This window comes from Staurois parvus, unplaced genomic scaffold, assembly GCF_062004578.1.
Source record: "Staurois parvus isolate SC_StPar_1 unplaced genomic scaffold, SC_StPar_1.0 ptg003076l, whole genome shotgun sequence".
NCBI classification, from domain to species: Eukaryota; Metazoa; Chordata; class Amphibia; order Anura; family Ranidae; genus Staurois; species Staurois parvus.
Genome location: NW_028320872.1, coordinates 40,929 through 59,489, shown reverse-complemented (window position 1 = coordinate 59,489; position 18,561 = coordinate 40,929). Strand labels below are relative to the sequence as shown.

Genomic DNA, 18,561 nt, shown 5'->3' with positions numbered 1-18,561 from the left:
CCTTATCCCCAACCTTTATCCCTACACATCAAATATGCCACCCCTACCACCAACCCTAATCCCTACAGATCATCCAATATCCCAACCCTTATCCCTACAGATCATCTAATATCCCACTCCTACCCCCAACCCTAATCCCTACAGATCATCCAATATCCCAACCCTAATCCCTACAGATCAATCCAATATCCCAACCCTAATCCCTACAGATCATCCAATAACCCAACCCTTATCCCTACTGATCATCCAATATCCCAACCCTACCCCCAACCCTAATCCCTACAGATCATCCAATATCCCACCCCTACCCCCAACCCTTATCCCTACAGATCATCCAATATCCCAACCCTAATCCCTACACATCATCCAATATCCCAACACTAATCCCTACACATCATCCAATATCCCAACCCCTATCCCTACAGATCATCCAATATCCCTACCCTTATCCCTACAGATCATCCAATATCCCAACCCTAATCCCTACACATCATCCAATATCCCAACACTAATCCCTACACATCATCCAATATCCCAACCCCTATCCCTACAGATCATCCAATATCCCTACCCCTATCCCTACAGATCATCCAATATCCCAACCCTTATCCCTATAGATCATCCAATACACCAACCCTTATCCCTACACATCATCCAATATCCCAACACTAATCCCTACACATCATCCAATATCCCAACCCCTATCCCTACAGATCATCCAATACACCAACCCTTATCCCTACACATCATCCAATATCCCAACCCTTATCCCTACAGATCATCCAATATCCCAACCTTACCCCTAACCCTAATCCCTACACATCATCCAATATCCCAACACTAATGCCTACACATCATCCAATATCCCAACACTAATGCCTACACATCATCCAATATCCCAACACTAATCCCTACACATCATCCAATATCCCAACCCTTATCCCTACAGATCATCCAATATCCCAACCCTTATCTCTACACATCATCCAATATCCCAACCTTACCCCCAACCCTTCTCCCTACACATCATCCAATATCCCAACCTTACCCCCAACCCTTCTCCCTACACATCATCAAATATGCCAACCCTACCCCCAACCCTTATCCCTACTGATCATCAAATATCCCAACCCTACCTCCAACCCTACCCCTACTGATCATCCAATATCCCAACCCTACCCCCAACCCTATCCCTACTGATCATCCAATATCCCAACCCTACCCCCAACCCTACCCCTACTGATCATCCAATATCCCAACCCTACCCCCAACCCTATCCCTACTGATCATCCAATATCCCAACCCTACCCCCAACCCTATCCCTACTGATCATCCAATATCCCAACCCTACCCCCAACCCTAATCCCTACACATCATCCAATATCCCAACCCTAATCCCTACACATCATCCAATATCCCAACCCTAATCCCCAATACCTAGCCATCATCATATCTCCTGACCTTCATGCCTATTCATCATCCTATATCCTAACCCTCACCCTATCCTAACATTATCTTTCAACCTACCTCCTACCATTTAAACTGGGGGTTTCCAAACCTTTTATGCAAAGGGTCAGTTTATTGTCCTTTAGGCAAAGGGGGGGGGGGGCTGGACTGTGGCCAGTGGGAGTAGAAAATGCCCCGGCATCAGTACCCCATTGTTGATATCAATGAGAAGAATGACCCCATTGATGTTGACTTTGGAAAAAATGGTGCTCCATTATTGGTGTCAGATGGTGGAATAGTGCACCAAAGGCCAGATAAAGGCAAGCAAAAAGGACCACATTAGGCCCTCGGGCTGCAGTTTGGAGACCATTGCCTTAAACTAACCCCTAAGTCTGACTATACCCATCACATAAACCCTTCAACATCACCATAGCTGTCATTCCAACCTAGAACAAGACACCAAAACTAAACCCACAGATTTAAATCCTATTCTTCCAGCAGTTCGCATTTCCTAGTCCAAGTCCAGTGAATGAAACATTCAAGGCATGTCTCTGGTTAGAACTCTCAGTCTCAGTGTGCTCTATGTCAGTTCACAACTCAGCTTTCTAGCCTTCGAATGGCCAATGTCATAGCTGATCAATAGCTGATCAATGTGCAGCACCATGGGTGAGATAGCGCACTTCTGCTTTAACAACTAAGTCTCAATCATGACCCCAATTCCCAACCCTAACCCAACAGATAAACCTTATTCTAATTCCTCAAAAACCCTGAAATTATACCCCCTAATCCTCAACCGTACTCCTAATTCACAGTTTCTCTCTTCAACCCAACCACTAAGGATTATTCAAAACATATAACATTTCCCTAACCATCATCCTACCCCCTTGTCATCACCTTATCTCTGATCCCTTCACCTAACCATCATCCTACCCCCTTGTCATCACCTTATCTCTGATCCCTTCACCTAACCATCATCCTACCCCCTTGTCATCACCTTATCTCTGATCCCTTCACCTAACCATCATTCATACCCCCTTGTCATCACCTTATCTCTGATCCCTTCACCTAACCATCATCCTACCCCCTTGTCATCACCTTATCTCTGATCCCTTCACCTAACCATCATCCTACCCCCTTGTCATCACCTTATCGCTGATCCCTTCACCTAACCATCATCCTACCCCCTTGTCATCACCTTATCGCTGATCCCTTCACCTAACCATCATCCTACCCCCTTGTCATCACCTTATCGCTGATCCCTTCACCTAACCATCATTCATACCCTTCATCATCACCTTAACTATCAGTCCAACCTCTAGCTATGACCCCAACATCTACCTCCTAACCACGACCCTCACATCTACCTCCTAACCACGACCCCAACATCTACCTCCTAACCACGACCCCCACATCTACCTCCTAACCACGACCCTCACATCTACCTCCTAACCACGACCCCCACATCTACCTCCTAACCACGACCCTCACATCTACCTCCTAACCACGACCCTCACATCTACCTCCTAACCACGACCCTCACATCTACCTCCTAACCACGACCCTCACATCTACCTCCTAACCACGACCCTCACATCTACCTCCTAACCACGACCCCCACATCTACCTCCTAACCACGACCCCCACATCTACCTCCTAACCACGACCCCCACATCTACCTCCTAACCACGACCCCCACATCTACCTCCTAACCATGATCCTCACATCTACCTCCTAACCATGACCCCAACATCTACCTCCTAACCACGAACCCCACATCTACCTCCTAACCATGACCCCAACATCTACCTCCTAACCACGACCCTCACATCTACCTCCTAACCATGATCCCAAACATCTACCTCCTAACCACAACCCTCACATCTACCTCCTAACCACGACCCCCACATCTACCTCCTAACCACGACCCCCACATCTACCTCCTAACCACGACCCTCACATCTACCTCCTAACCATGATCCCAACATCTACCTCCTAACCATGACCCTCACATCTACCTCCTAACCACGATCCTCACATCTACCTCCTAACCACGACCCTCACATCTACCTCCTAACCACGACCCTCACATCTACCTCCTAACCACGATCCTCACATCTACCTCCTAACCACGACCCTCACATCTACCTCCTAACCACGATCCTCACATCTACCTCCTAACCACGACTCTCACATCTACCTCCTAACCATGATCCCAACATCTACCTCCTAACCATGACCCTCACATCTACCTCCTAACCATGATCCTCACATCTACCTCCTAACCATGATCCTCACATCTACCTCCTAACCATGATCCTCACATCTACCTCCTAACCATGATCCCAACATCTACTTCCTAACCATGACCCTCACATCTACCTCCTAACCATGATCCTCACATCTACCTCCTAACCATGATCCCAACATCTACCTCCTAACCATGACCCTCACATCTACCTCCTAACCATGATCCTCACATCTACCTCCTAACCATGATCCCAACATCTACCTCCTAACCATGACCCTCACATCTACCTTCTAACCATGACCCCAACATCTACCTTCTAACCATGACCCTCACATCTACCTCCTAATCATGACCCATGGTACCATCTTTCTAACTCTAACCCGAAGCCTTGCAATTCCAACCCCTAATCATCATCCTTTCTCTGGGACCTCAAAGTATCCCTTCAACCAAACCAGTCTAATTATGCTGTTCTGTTTCTAATACAAGGACTGAGAACATGTACTATCATGGAGGGCCATACACACGATAACCAGGCACCACAACTCACCATTACACGGTATGATCTCTGCTCACTGGGAGGTTGGTACTAATGGTCACCAAAATGATTACCAGACAAGGCCAGTCATACTGCTGTGGTGACCATCCCTCTATAATGGAGTGGAACACACTGTCTATACAGAAATATCAATCAGTATATTCCTACTAACTGACCTCTCCGGGGAATTTCTGCCCATTGACAGTGTGCTCGGAGCCCGGGCTGCTGTGTGAGCCCCAATGGAAGTGCAGCTGAGCCGCCCGGTACGTGTTGGCGAGACCTCCATTTATCTGCAGAGAGTCTGGAAGCTGCAAGACCACTGTGGAGAAAATGGACCTCAATAACGGGACACAATACAGAGAGAAGAGACCTCAATACAGAGAGAAGAGACCTCAAAAACAGGACACAATACAGAGAGAAGAGACCTCAATGCGGAGAGAAGAGACCTTATTAATGGTACACAATACTGAGAGAAGAGACCTCAATACAGAGAGAGGAGACCTCAATAATGGTACACAATATGGAGAGAAGAGACCTTAATAATGGGACACAATACAGAGAGAAGAGACCTCAATAATGGTACACAATATGGAGAGAAGAGACCTTAATAATGGGACACAATACAGAGAGAAGAGACCTCAATAATGGTACACAATATGGAGAGAAGAGACCTTAATAATGGGACACAATACAGAGAGAAGAGACCTCAAAAACAGGACACAATACAGAGAAAAGAGACCTCAATGCGGAGAGAAGAGACCTTAATAATGGTAAACAATACGGAGAGAAGAGACCTCAATACAGAGAGAGGAGACCTCAAAAACGGGACACAATACAGAGAGAAGAGACCTCAATAATGGTACACAATATGGAGAGAAGAGACCTTAATAATGGGACACAATACAGAGAGAAGAGACCTTAATAATGGGACACAATACAGAGAGAAGAGACCTCAATAATGGTACACAATATGGAGAGAAGAGACCTTAATAATGGGACACAATACAGAGAGAAGAGACCTTAATAATGGGACACAATACAGAGAGAAGAGACCTCAATGCGGAGAGAAGAGACCTCAATAATGGGACACAATACAGAGAGAAGAGACCTTAATAATGAGACACAATACAGAGAGAAGAGACCTCAATAATGGGACACAATACAGAGAGAAGAGACCTTAATAATGAGACACAATACAGAGAGAAGAGACCTCAATAATGGGACACAATACAGAGAGAAGAGACCTTAATAATGAGACACAATACAGAGAGAAGAGACCTCAATAATGGGACACAATATGGAGATAAGAGGCTGGAATGCCATGGCAGGTTCAGTATCTGTTCCATGAAGTGGTGTCACCTCTCTATAAGACCAGGCACAGGTCATACAGGCGAGGATCTGGTTGGATCCAATCTCCCCACAATCTGTGTATATCATACATATCTGGTCACATGACACGTCCCCTCGGATTGGTCACCTGTGTGTCCATTGTTCTTCAGTTTCAGGCTTTCCTCAGGTGACACGTCGTACCCGGAGACCTGGATGGGCCCCAGTGTTGGGTCAAACTTGGAGTCCCAGGTGTCCACATTAATGGGGGATTGTTCCCTCCCCCCACAGGCAGGATAGGCCTTGTCCCATTCCGTGATATCTGTCACCAAGAGAGAGAACACCATCATCGTCTGTCCATCATACTGTTGGTTATGTGTTAGAGAAGACACTGGTAGTGATAGCAGAATTCAGACTTTACTTGTGTGGCTTAAATTACAAACATACAGAGCACATTTCATCAGACATATTACAGACACATTACTTCCTGAAGAGATGATAGAGAAGAACCAACAAGTTTTCAGAGATACACAACTAGTAACCTTAGTGTACAGTGCCATCTACTGGTCAAGTGATATTACCACAGAATACTATATATAGTAGATTATAGTACATGCTGTTGCATGCCCAACACCCCTTCTCAATGGCATGTGCATAATTATATGACATTTAGTCTCTTTTGTAGAAAACAATGACGTTCCCTTGGCAGAGGTTTGGTGAGTGTGTCTGCAGTCATCTCCTCTGATGGGCAGTACTGGATGTCGATGACCCCTTGTTCTTGCATGTCTCTGAGCAGATGATATCTTACATCAATGTGATTGGTTCTTGGGTTAATCTCAGAGTGTGTAAGCTTTATGCATCCCTGATTGTCTTCCATGATGGGTGTGGCTTGTGACATATTCAGTCCCATGTCTAGTAGAAGTTGACGAATCCAAATGGCTTCTTGACATGCATGTGCTGCTGCTATGTATTCCGCTTCAGTTGAAGAGAGCGCAACAGTCACTTGTTTCCGACTAGACCAGCTTATGGTTCCTTGTCCATACTGGAAGATGGAACCACTTGTAGATTTGCGGTCAGTGGTGTCTCCAGCCCAATCGGCCTCCACATATCCAACCAGTTTTGGGTTTGACGATGCTGGAAGTCGCAGCTTCATCTGATTTGTTCCCTTTAGGTACTGCATTACCCTCTTTACTGCATCCCAGTCGCGTTGACACGGCGTTGCGACTTTCCTGCAAACTATTCCCACTGCTAGGGCGATGTCTGGTCTTGTCACGGTGGCGATGTATAGCAATTTTCCGATTGCCCTGCGGTAATAATCATTGTTGGGTAACAAGTTTTCTGTTCCATTGTTTTTTAGATAATCTGGTTCCATTGGTGTTTTCGCTTCCTTTGCATCTTGCATGTGAAACTATTCTAACATTTCTGTAATTTTCTGACTTTGGTTAAGAAGATCGCTTCCATCCTCTTCCCGCTCTATTTGAATTCCTAGGTAGTGAGTAATGTTCCCCAACTCTTTCATTTCAAAATTTTGTTTCAGTTTGTGAACTATTTGGTCATAGTCCCCTTCTTGTTTAAAACACGTCAAGATGTCACCGACATATATTAGGATGTATGTCCATTTGTTCTCTTGATTCCTTGAATACAGACATGGATGCATAAAGCTTACACACTCTGAGAAGATTAACCCAAGAACCAATCACATTGATGTAAGATATCATCTGCTCAGAGACATGCAAGAACACGGGGTCATCGACATCCAGTACTGCCCATCAGAGGAGATGACTGCAGACGCACTCACCAAACCTTTGCCAAGGGAACGTCATTGTTTTCTACAAAAGAGACTAAATGTCATATAATTATGCACATGCCATTGAGAAGGGGTGTTGGGAATGCAACAGCATGTACTATAATGTACTATATAGTATTGTGTGTTAATATCACTTGACCAGTAGATGGCGCTGTACACTAAGGTTACTAGTTGGGTACAGCGCCATCTACTGGTCAAGTGATATTAACACACAATACTATATATATTATTATTATTATTATTATACAGTATTTATAAAGCACCGATAGTTGGCTCAGCGCTGTACATTACAAAGGGGGACAGAACATGTGACAGAACAATACCAATACAATGCAAAACATGAGGGGTTCGAGGGCCCTGCTCTTTCAAGCTTACAATCTAGGAGGGAGGGGATGGTGGCACAGGAGGAGATAGCTGTGGGGGATGGAGTGGTAGAAAGAGTGGAGGAGGTCGGCAAGTTAGCAGGGGGTGGGGTAGGCTTCCCTGAAGAGATGGGTTTTCAGGGTGCGCCTAAAGGAGAGGAGAGTAGGTGATAATCTGATGGGTTGGGGCAGGGAGTTCCAGAGGATGGGTGACACCCTGGAGAAGTCCTGGAGGCGGGCATGGGAGGAGGAGACCAGGGAACTAGAGAGAAGGAGGTCTTGTGAGGAGCGGAGTGTGCGTGTTGGGCGGTACTTGGATATTAGGTCAGTGATGTAGTTCGGGGCAGTATGGTGGACGGCTTTGTACGTCAGTGTTAGGATTTTGAATTTGATCCGTTGCGCAATCGGAAGCCAGTGGAGGGATTGGCAGAGAGGGGTGGCAGAAACGGAGCGGTTGGAAAGGTGAATGAGTCTGGCAGCCGTATTCAGGATGGACTGAAGCGGGGATAGCCAGCGGCGAGGCAGGCCAGTGAGGAGGGAGTTGCAGTAGTCGAGTCGTGATATGATGAGGGAGTGGATGAGCTGTTTAGTGGTTTCTGGAGTTAGGAACATGCGGATTTTGGCGATGTTGCGGAGGTGGAGTCTGCACGAGTTTGTTAAAGAGTGGACTTGGGGCTGGAAGGATAGGTTGGAGTCCAAAATGACACCAAGTACTCTGGCCTGCGGGGCGGGTTTGATGGTGGCGTTGTTGGACATGATGGAGAAGTCAATGGGGGGTGGTGTCCGGGCTGGAGGGAAGACAAGAAACTCGGTTTTGGAGAGGTTCAATTTAAGGAAGTGGAGCGACATCCAGTCTGATATGTCGCTCAACAGGTGTGTGATTTGGGCGGAGACCGAGGGGGTGAGGTGGGGGGTTGAGAGATAGATTTGTGTGTCGTCGGCATAGAGGTGGTAGTTGAAGCCGTGAGAGTGTATGAGTTGGCCAAGGGAGGAGGTGTAGATGGAGAAGAGAAGGAGCCCGAGGACAGAGCCTTGAGGGACCCCAACAGAGAGGGGGAGTGAGAGGGAGGTGGTAGCATTATAGGTAACGCTGAAAGAGCGTTGTGACAGGTAGGATGAGAGCCAGGAGAGAGCAGAATCTCTGAGGCCGAGGGAGTGTAGTTTTTTGAGGAGGAGGGGGTGGTCGACTGTGTCGAAGGCCGCAGAGAGGTCAAGGAGTAGGAGCACTGAATAGTGGCCATTAGCTTTGGCGGTTAGAAGGTCGTTGGAGAGTTTGAGTCAGGCAGTTTCGGTGGAGTGTAGGGGGGGTTCGGTGGAGTGTAGGGTGGTTTCGGTGGGGTGTAAGGCAGTTTCGGTGGAGTGTAGGGGACGGAAGCCGGACTGTAGGGGACAGAGAGGTTGTTGTCGTTGAGGTGAGAGCATAGGCGGGTGTAGACGAGGCGCTCGAGGAGTTTAGATGTAAATGGGAGCAGGGAGATGGGTCTGAGGTTGTTCGGGTCATTGGGGTCCAGGGAGGGCTTTTTAAGTATGGGGGTGATGTGTGCATGTTTCAGAGGGGAAGGGAAAGTGCCGGAGGAGAGGGAGAGATTGAAGATGTGGGTGAGGGAGCGTAGGATGGAGGGGAAGGGAGGTTGTAGGAGTTGAGAGGGGATAGGGTCAAGGGGGCAGGTGGTGAGGCGGGCATCAGAGAGGATCTTGGAGACTTCTTCGATGGTAGTAAGGTCAAAGGTGCGGAGTGTTGGGGGAGCTTCAGTATGAGGAATGTAGGGTGGGGTGGGAGAGGAGGTAAGAGCAGTGGTGGGGCCGTGGGAGAGGGGTGATGAGGGGGTAGCCGAGTGAGGGGGAAGGGGGTTGGAGGGAGTTTGAGCAGCGACGAAGTCCCTGTGGGTTATGTCGAGGGGGAGGGGGGATGAGGGGATAGCTGTGTGAGAGGGGACGGGTTGAGAAGGCGTGTGAGTTGCGGCAATGTCCTTGCGAATTGTGTCAATCTTGTTTTTGAAGTGATTGGCAATCTCAAGGGCGGTGAGTGAGGTGCTGGGTGCAGGTAGGGGTGGCGAGAGTAGAGAGTTGAAGGTGGAGAAGAGTCAGCGAGGATTGGAGGAGAGGGCCTTGATGAGGGTCAGGAAGTAGGCTTGTTTGGCTGCATGGAGGGAGGAGGTGTAGGTGTGGAAGGCAGATTTGTAGCGGGTGAGGGCTTGTTGGGATTTGGTTTTGCGCCATAGTCGCTCCAGGGCACGACTGTGTCGTTTGAGGGTTTTGGTGTGATCAGTCTGCCAGGGCTGGAGCAGTCGGGGTCTGATGTTGCGTGTGGTTAAAGGCGCTAGTGAGTCAAGGGCTGTTGACAGCGCATTGTTGTAGGCGGTCATAGCCAAGTCGGGGCAGGACAGGGGGAGGATGCGGTCGTGGAGTTGATCAGCTGCAGAGTGGAGGGGGGCAGGGTTCAGGTTGCGGAGGTTACGGCTGGTAGTAGTGTGACATTTGGAGGGGTAGGCGTTGGAGGACGAGGAGATAGAGAAGGTAATCAGGTTGTGGTCAGAGAGAGGGAAGGGGGTGTTAGTGAGGTTGTGGGGAGCGCAGCGGTTGGAGAAGACAAGATCAAGGATATTACCGTTGGAGTGGGTGGTGGATTGTATGCACTGTGCAAGTGCAAAGGAGGAGGTTAAGTGGAGGAGATGGGATGTGTCCGGGTTGTCGAGGTTGACAGGGATGTTGAAATCCCCAAGGATGATGGTGGGTAGCTCAGAGGAGAGGAGGAAGGGTAGCCAGGAGGAGAAGTCATCCAGGAAGCGGGGTATGGATCCAGGAGGAGGAGTCATCCAGGAAGCGGGATATGGATCCAGAAGGCCGGTATATCACAGCAATCTTCAGGGGGGTTGGGGAGAATAGTCGGACGCAGTGGGCCTCGAAGGAGGAGAAGGATAGGGAGGGGGGGTTTGGGAGGACTCGGAAGGTGCTCTGCGGTGACAGGAGCAGACCAACCCCACCACCTTTACGACCGTTGGGCCTGGGTGAGTGGGTCCAGGTGAGACCTCCGTAGGAGAGTGCAGCAGGGGAGGTGGAGTCAGTGGGCTGGGTCCAGGTTTCCGTGATCACCAGGAGGTTGAGGGAGCCGGAAACAAAGAGGTTGTGGATGGCGGTAAGCTTGTTGCACACCGATCGGGCGTTCAGGAGTGCACATGAAAACGGGGGGGGAGATTTTAGGGAGCAGGGGGACAGATACTAAGTTGCGGGGGTTGCGGCAGGACGTGGAGGCGGGAGGGTTTTGTGCGGGTGAGGGAGGTGGTGGAGGGCCAGGATTCGGGGAGATGTCCCCCGCGGTTATGAGGAGGAGAAGGGTGAGAAAGGTGGCATGGGAGCGGGATGTGCAGGAGCGTGAGAAACTACTAGTGGAGGTGTTGGGGTCAGTGGGAGAGGAGTAATAGGAGGAGGTGGTGGGTGCCGTAGAGGGGTGAGGGAAGCAGTGAGGACACAATATACAAATGTTTGGGAGGAGCAGAGGGATATAGTGAATGGATTTTGGGAACAGAGGAGAGGAAAATGAGAAGGAGGAGTGGAAGAGGCATTTTGAGGAGGTGATGAAAGCAATAGTAGGGAGATGATAGCAATGAGGGGGAGATGTACAAGTTTTGGGGTGGAGCAGAGGGGTAAAGAAATGAGATTTGGGAACAGAGGATAGTAATATGAAGAGGAGAAGAGGGGAGTATTATATAAAAGGTACACTGAGTGGGACTCAGGTATGTAAAAGATATTTCCCGCGGTGATTCCTTGCAGTCTGTCCATATATAGTACATTATAGTACATGCTGTTGTATCCCCAACACATACATGGCTCACCCGTCTGTCCGTCATACATGGCTCACCCGTCTGTCCGTCATACATGGCTCACCCGTCTCTCCATCATACATGGCTCACCCGTCTCTCCGTCATACATGGCTCACCCGTCTCTCCGTCATACATGGCTCACCCGTCTCTCCGTCATACATGGCTCACCCGTCTCTCCGTCATACATGGCTCACCCGTCTCTCCGTCATACATGACTCACCCGTCTCTCCGTCATACATGACTCACCCGTCTCTCCGTCATACATGACTCACCCGTCTCTGTCATACATGACTCACCCGTCTCTGTCATACATGACTCACCGGAGGCAATAATGTGATCACATGACCTGACCCCCCCCCCCCCGTACTAACCCCTGATCACATGACCTGTCCGTAAGCACCTTTGACGTCCTACAGGAACTAATGATTAAGGACCAGTTCCTACAGACATGTCCTTCTGAGGTCTGGCAGTTTGTACTCAACCGAGATCCCAAGACAGTGGATCAAGCAGCAGAAATAGCTGACTCCTATGCGGCTAACAGGATAACTGTCAACCAGAGTACTACTTCACCCAGCTGGAAAGGAGGAGAAGCAAGTGGACCCTCTTCTCAGAACATCCAGAAGACCAAGGCATCCAGACCTTCAGGAGCCGCCCCAACAACTGTGGATACCCGGAGATGTTTTTGTGCCACCAGATAGGTCATCTTAGTGTATCCTGCCCTGAGAAAAAGAAGGCTGCCCCACAACCTACCAGGACAACCGGCCCGGAGTCTACTGTTTTGTGTGTTTCCAGGTATGCCGGAGGGCTCGCCGATAACCTGCAGCCTGTCACTGTGGGTGGCAGAGTTACTACCGGCCTGAGGGACAGCGGAGCGGAGGTGACTTTAGTGCGCCCAGAACTGGTGAGCCCTGAGGATCTTCTCCCTGGTAAGACCATGACTGTAAGGGGGGTTGGGGGCATCAACCCAACTGTCCCCACGGCCTGTGTTTATCTAGACTGGGGAGCTGGGAGAGGAATGAGAGAAGTGGGTGTAACAGATGCCATTCCCACTAGAGTATTATTGGGTACTGACCTGGGATGGTTGGTAGCCCATTATGAGCCATATCAAGCCCCCCTAGAACCTACATTGCCACCTGAGGCCCTGGACTCCTGTAAAAGACTGATTGAAGACTCCATGAACACTGGGAATTCTGGGGAGGGTCAGGGGGTGAAGGACTGTGTACCAGGGCCTGGCTCTAGTGGCTGTCTGGGGTCAAGGCCTGGAGAAGAGGTTAAAGTCACAGAGGACTCTGCAACTGACAATGTGTTATGTGATGCCAAATGTAATGACATGTGCAAGGCAGACCTTCCCTCTGCTGCAGTGGTGACTCGGGGTGCCCTCCAGGTGGCCCCGGACCAGTCATTGCCCACTGCTACAGAGGAACTGTCTGTGGAAGGGCCCAAACTAGCTGAGTTGGACCCTTGTGAACCTGGCCCAAAGGGCCTAAGGTCTCCTCAGACTGGTATCCACCTGTCCCCTGTGGCAGATAGCTCTAGGTCCCCTGAAGCTGTACAAATTGATGGCAGCCCAGAGGATCTCAGGGGTCTGGCTGAAGGACCACCAGCAGTGAATGGCAGGATGGGGTTGCATGGGCAAAAGGAAGTTGGTTGTGTACCCCTATGTAAAGAAACAGAACTTTCTGAAGTTCGCGGGAAAAAGGCACATTGTGTTTCAGTAAGTCCTGGTATAGACCAGTGTTGTGTGCCTCTATCTCCTTGTGGGATGAATTTTTCTGTTGTCTGCTCCCCTGACCCCACAGATACCAGTCATGCCATTTTGGATCCTGGGCTGTGGAGCACAGAGGAGGGACCACAGGGTGAGGGTTTAAGTCTGACTCTACCCCCTCAGTAGCTGGGGCTGACGGCACAGAGTTTCCAGAGGCTGTTACAATTGATTCCAGCCCAGAGGAACTCAGGTGTGCCGACAGACGCTCTGCTGAGGACGGGGTAGAAGGGTGTGACGCGGGTCAGAGGACAACCCCTAGTGTGTGACGTGGGTCAGAGGACAACCCCTAGCGTGTGACGTGGGTCAGAGGACAACCCCTGGTGTGTGACGTGGGTCAGAGGACAACCCCTGGTGTGTGACGTGGGTCAGAGGACAACCCCTAGCGTGTGACGTGGGTCAGAGGACAACCCCTAGCGTGTGACGTGGGTCGGAGGACAACCCCTAGCGTGTGACGTGGGTCGGAGGACAACCCCTAGCGTGTGACATGGGTCGGAGGACAACCCCTGGTGTGTGACGTGGGTCAGAGGACAACCCCTAGTGAGATCCTTTCTCCTGTAACCTTCCCCTCTGTCACCAGTCGCGGGTGCTGTCAGTGCAGACTCATTTCTGTGTGTTGCAGAGGGAAGTCTGCAGGATGTTGGGGCAAATTCAGCCCAATCAGTGTCTTCCACCCCAGCAGCTGCAGCTGACATCACTGAGCCCTTCCAGGCTGATAGGTTTGAGGTTGGCCCGGAGGAGCTCAGGGGTGGTGCTGACAGATGTTCTGCTGAGGAGGACAGAGTAGAAGGGCGTGGCCCGGGTCAGAGGATGACCCCGGGTGGAATAAAGTCTTCTGTGGATTTATCCTTTGTCCCCACAGCTATGAGGATCATGATTGAGGACTCATTGCTGTGCACAGCAAAGGGAGGATCACAGGATGATGGGGGAACACTGACCCCCTTTGAATCTGCTTTCTCAGAGGCTGGAGCTGACAACACTGTATTCTCGCAGGCTGATAGGTTCAATGTCAGCCCGGAGGAGCTCAGGGGTTGTGCTGACCGGTCTCTGTCTGAAGGAGAAAGAGCAGAAGTGTGGGAGACAGGTCCAAGGGTGGAGGTTCTGGTATCCAAGCCATGGAACCAGGTCCAGATCACCCAGGAACAACCTTATACCAGGCTCAGGCATCTGGGTGTTGCAGCTGATAGAGAACCACCAGATGACCCTGGCCAGTGGCTGGAAATGATGACAGCCCACAATGATAGGTTTGCATGTACCCTTCCAGTAGTTAGTCAGTGGCCAGTGAATTAAATGGATCCGCGGGGGGATCTGCTGGCCAGTGGTGACCCAAACCCTTTAGGATCAGTCAGAGAGCTATACAGAAGCCCTCTCCCATCGGCAGGGGGGCAAGCTGAGCTGTCAACGGGGTCAAGCTTTAGTTGGGAGAACTTCCCCACCCCAACCTAGGGAACCTTCCTGGCAGACGCGTTAGCCGAACCGTTTAGGCTCAGCTATGCGTCGTCTGGAAGAGGGGAAATGTGACATAAATGTACAGATTTGAGTATCTGAAATGTGATCAGTAGCAATATGTAATCGTAAATTTAGTTCATTCCTTGTCATTAAAGAAATATTCAGTCATAGGTACTCAGACAGAAGGTCACCTATTAGTATCTGAAGGGACCTAGCTTCCTCAGGCTGGAGGTGACACCTGGGTGCTAATAAGATTTTGTCACCTACAGTTGCAAGAAAAAGTATGTGAACCCTTTGGGATTACGTGGAGTTTTGCATGAATTGGGCATAAAATGTGCTCTGAACGTTATCTAAGGCACAACAATAGAAGAACACAGTCTGCTGAACATAATACTACACAAACATTAGATGTTGCCATAGTTTAATTGCACATAACATGTAAACATTCACAGTGCAGGGAGGAAAAAGTATGTGAGGCCCTAGCTTAATGACTTCTCCCAGAGCTAATTGGAGCCAGCAGTGAGGCAACCTTGACTCCAATCAGTGTGATGATATTGGATGTGTTGCTGACAGATGTCCTGCCCTTCAAAAACACACACCTGTTTTGGGTTTGCTGGTTTCAAGAAGCACTGTCTGATGTGAACCATGCCTTGCAGAAAAGAGCTTTCAGAAGACCTACGATCAAGAATTGTTGACTTGCATGAAGCTGGAAAGGGTTACAAAAGTATCTCCAAAAGCCTTGATGTTCATGTGTCCACGGTAAGACAGACTGTCTACAAATGGAGAAAGTTTAGCACTGTTGCTACTCTCCCTAGGAGCGGTCATCCCGTAACAATGACTGCAAGAGCACAGCGCAGAATGCTGCATGAGGTAAAGAAGAATCCCAGAGTGTCAGCTAAAGACCTACAGAAATCTCTGGCACATGCTAACATTTTTGTTGACACATCTACAATAAGGAGAACATTAAACAAGAATGGAGTACATGGGAGGACACCACGGAGGAAGCCATTGCTGTCCAAAAAGAATATTGCAGCATGTTTGAAGTTTGCAAAAGAGCACCTGGATGTTCCACAGCACTACTGGCAAAATATACTGTGGGCAGATGAAACCAAGATTGAGTTGTTAGGGAAGAACACACAACACTATGTGTGGAGAAAAAAAGGCACAGCACACCAACATCAAAACCTCATCCCCACTGTAAAACATGGCGGAGGGAGCATCATGGTTTGGGGCTGCTTTGCTGCCTCTGGTCCTGGATGGACTGTTGTCATTGATGGGAAAATGAATTCCAGAGTTTATCAAGACATTTTGCAGGAAAACGTACGACCATCTGTCCGCCAACTGAAGCTCCACAGAGGATGGGTGATGCAACAGGACAATGACCCAAAGCATACAAGTAATTCAACAAAACAATGGCTGCAACAGCACAGAATACGCCTTCTGGAGTGGCCCAGTCAGAGTCCTGACCTCAACCCGATTGAAATGCTGTGGCATGACCTTAAGAGAGCGATTCACACCAGACATCCCAAGAATATTGCTACAGTGAAACAGTTTTGTGAAGAGGAGTGGTCCAAAATGACTCCAGATCGTTGTGCAGGTCTGATCTGCAACTACAGGAAACGTTTGGTTGAGGTTATTGCTGCCAAAGGAGGGTCAACCAGTTATTAAGTCCAAAGGTTCACATACTTTTTCCTCCCTGCACTGTGAATGTTTACATGTTATGTGCAATTAAACCATGGCAACATCTAATGTTTGTGTAGTATTATGTTCAGCAGACTGTGTTCTTCTATTGTTGTGACTTAGATGACGTTCAGAGCACATTTTATGCCCAATTCATGCAAAACTCCACGTAATCCCAAGGGGTTCACATACTTTTTCTTGCAACTGTATATGTAATCAGACTTTGCCATCTTCCTGAAGTTTAAAAGAGGAACGCAGACGTTTCGGCTTCATGACAGCAGGGGGGCTGTGATCTGTCTAGAGAACTCGGAAAGTATATACATACATCAAAAAAGTATGTTTCATCTCTCATAAAAGCTAAAATATTAGTTGCAGAGAGATGAAAATACTTCCTTCTGATTGGGCACTCTGTGGGCTACATCTGCATGTAAAAACTGTATTTGTGACCTATGTAGAATGCTAGGAAAATGCAGGAAATGGTTATGTGGTGCTGGAGTGTGATAGCGGAACAGTGATTGGTACTGTCGTGATCGGACTGATGCGCTAGTGTCGGAAATTCAATCCCCGACTTGGTGATTCAAACCGTTCTTGGTCCAATTGACTTTGGCCATTTCAGCACCCAGAACAGCCTGTGGGCGGGTACAGGAACACCCCCCAGGGTCAATTGGCCAAGGACTAATGTCCCGCCTATGTCCATATTCCCATAAATTGAGGAGCCCGAGATATGGACATTGTAATTCGTATGGAGCCGGTTCGATCGACTAACAGATTACGGACTTTTCTGGCTTGCTCCAGTCGCAGGATAGATCTCGGTAAAAGTTTTATTTCTGTTTTATTCCCTTTTATTTTATAGTGAATTTGTGTGTCTTCTTGTATTTGTTGTATTTCTGTAACTTTTTATACTTTGTACATATTTTATGCTCCACCCACTTTCGGGATATTAAATCTTAAAATTAATTAGTGACTTCTGTGTATTTAAGCTTGGGCTCATATCTTCGGAGAGATTGGATTGGAGAGATTAGATTGTATTGTATTTTAGTGCCTTTATACGCTCGGTCAAGCTCATTGCCAATCTGTATTCCATTGCACTGTGTGTGGGCAGGTTGCGTGCGGATTGTAAAGGTAACAGATCTGCCAGACGGAGATCTGTGTGTGTGGGGTGTCCCAGCATACCGTTCTGCGGATAAACTGTTGGGTGGTGGCAGGCTACCTTTCGTGGTGTGTCTGGTGTGGGGGAGGGGTGTGGACAGTAGAAGGGTGATAACACCGGGGTTCAAGCTGTAGGTAGCTGGAGGGACTTTAGAAGGGTGTGATTGCCAAGCTGCTCCTCAACCCTAATTAGTGCACCAGATTGTATGTAAGATTTGTATCTGCCAGTGTGTGGTCGACCAGCTGGATTGGAGTCTCCCTCCGGTGGTGGGCAGAGGTAGTGTGGGCTGAGGACGGGTATCACGGCTGATCTTATATACGGTTTTCTATATTCAAAGTTAAGTCCCCTTTATTCCCTCTTACCCCAAGTCACCGCCACACGTGCGCCTCGGTTAGCTAGTCGCTGTGGGCGTGGTGTGTGGGTGAACTCTTGACAACTATCCTATGATCACATGACCTGCCCCCCTGTACTATCCTCTGATCACATGACCTGCCTCCCTCCCCCACCTGTACTATCCTCTGATCACATGACCTGCCCCCCCACCTGTACTATCCTCTGATCACATGACCTGCCTCCCCCCCGTACTATCCTCTGATCACATGATCTGCCCCCTCACCTGTACTATCCTCTGATCACATGACCTGCCCCCCCACCTGTACTATCTTCTGATCACATGACCTGACCCCTCTGGAAGTACACTCCGTATTGATCATACATGACTCCCACAGCTCCATCACCATCCTTCATGTACAGAGTGGCCGGCGCCATTGCTGGGTGACCCCTGATGAAGTGTGCTGAGACTTCATCTTATCTATTATTCTGCAAATTACCGGAAAGGAGGTGAAGACTGGGACTGACCAATAGGAAGAGACCTGTATACCCCTCTATATATAATGTGGCCCCACATCAGCCTCTGTCAGACATCGCAGCACCGATAGTCCACCTTCATCCTAATGAACTTTACATACACTGCAT

At 48.9% G+C, this 18,561-nt stretch overlaps 1 protein-coding gene across 1 annotated transcript in view; it reads right to left on the bottom strand.

Annotated features, from left to right (window-relative positions):
• The window catches only part of LOC149428633 (carbonic anhydrase 9-like), a gene marked incomplete at its 3' end in the record, with an annotated part of 45,761 nt that overhangs the window by 10,771 nt on the left and 16,429 nt on the right, over nucleotides 1-18,561 (bottom strand). Inside the window, exons 3-4 of the mRNA XM_089667174.1 lie at nucleotides 5,707-5,877; nucleotides 4,406-4,548 (exon numbers count right to left, since the gene is read on the bottom strand). Coding sequence (XP_089523300.1) covers nucleotides 4,406-4,548; nucleotides 5,707-5,877 — 314 coding nt within the window. The remainder of the gene's footprint in view (nucleotides 1-4,405; nucleotides 4,549-5,706; nucleotides 5,878-18,561) is intronic.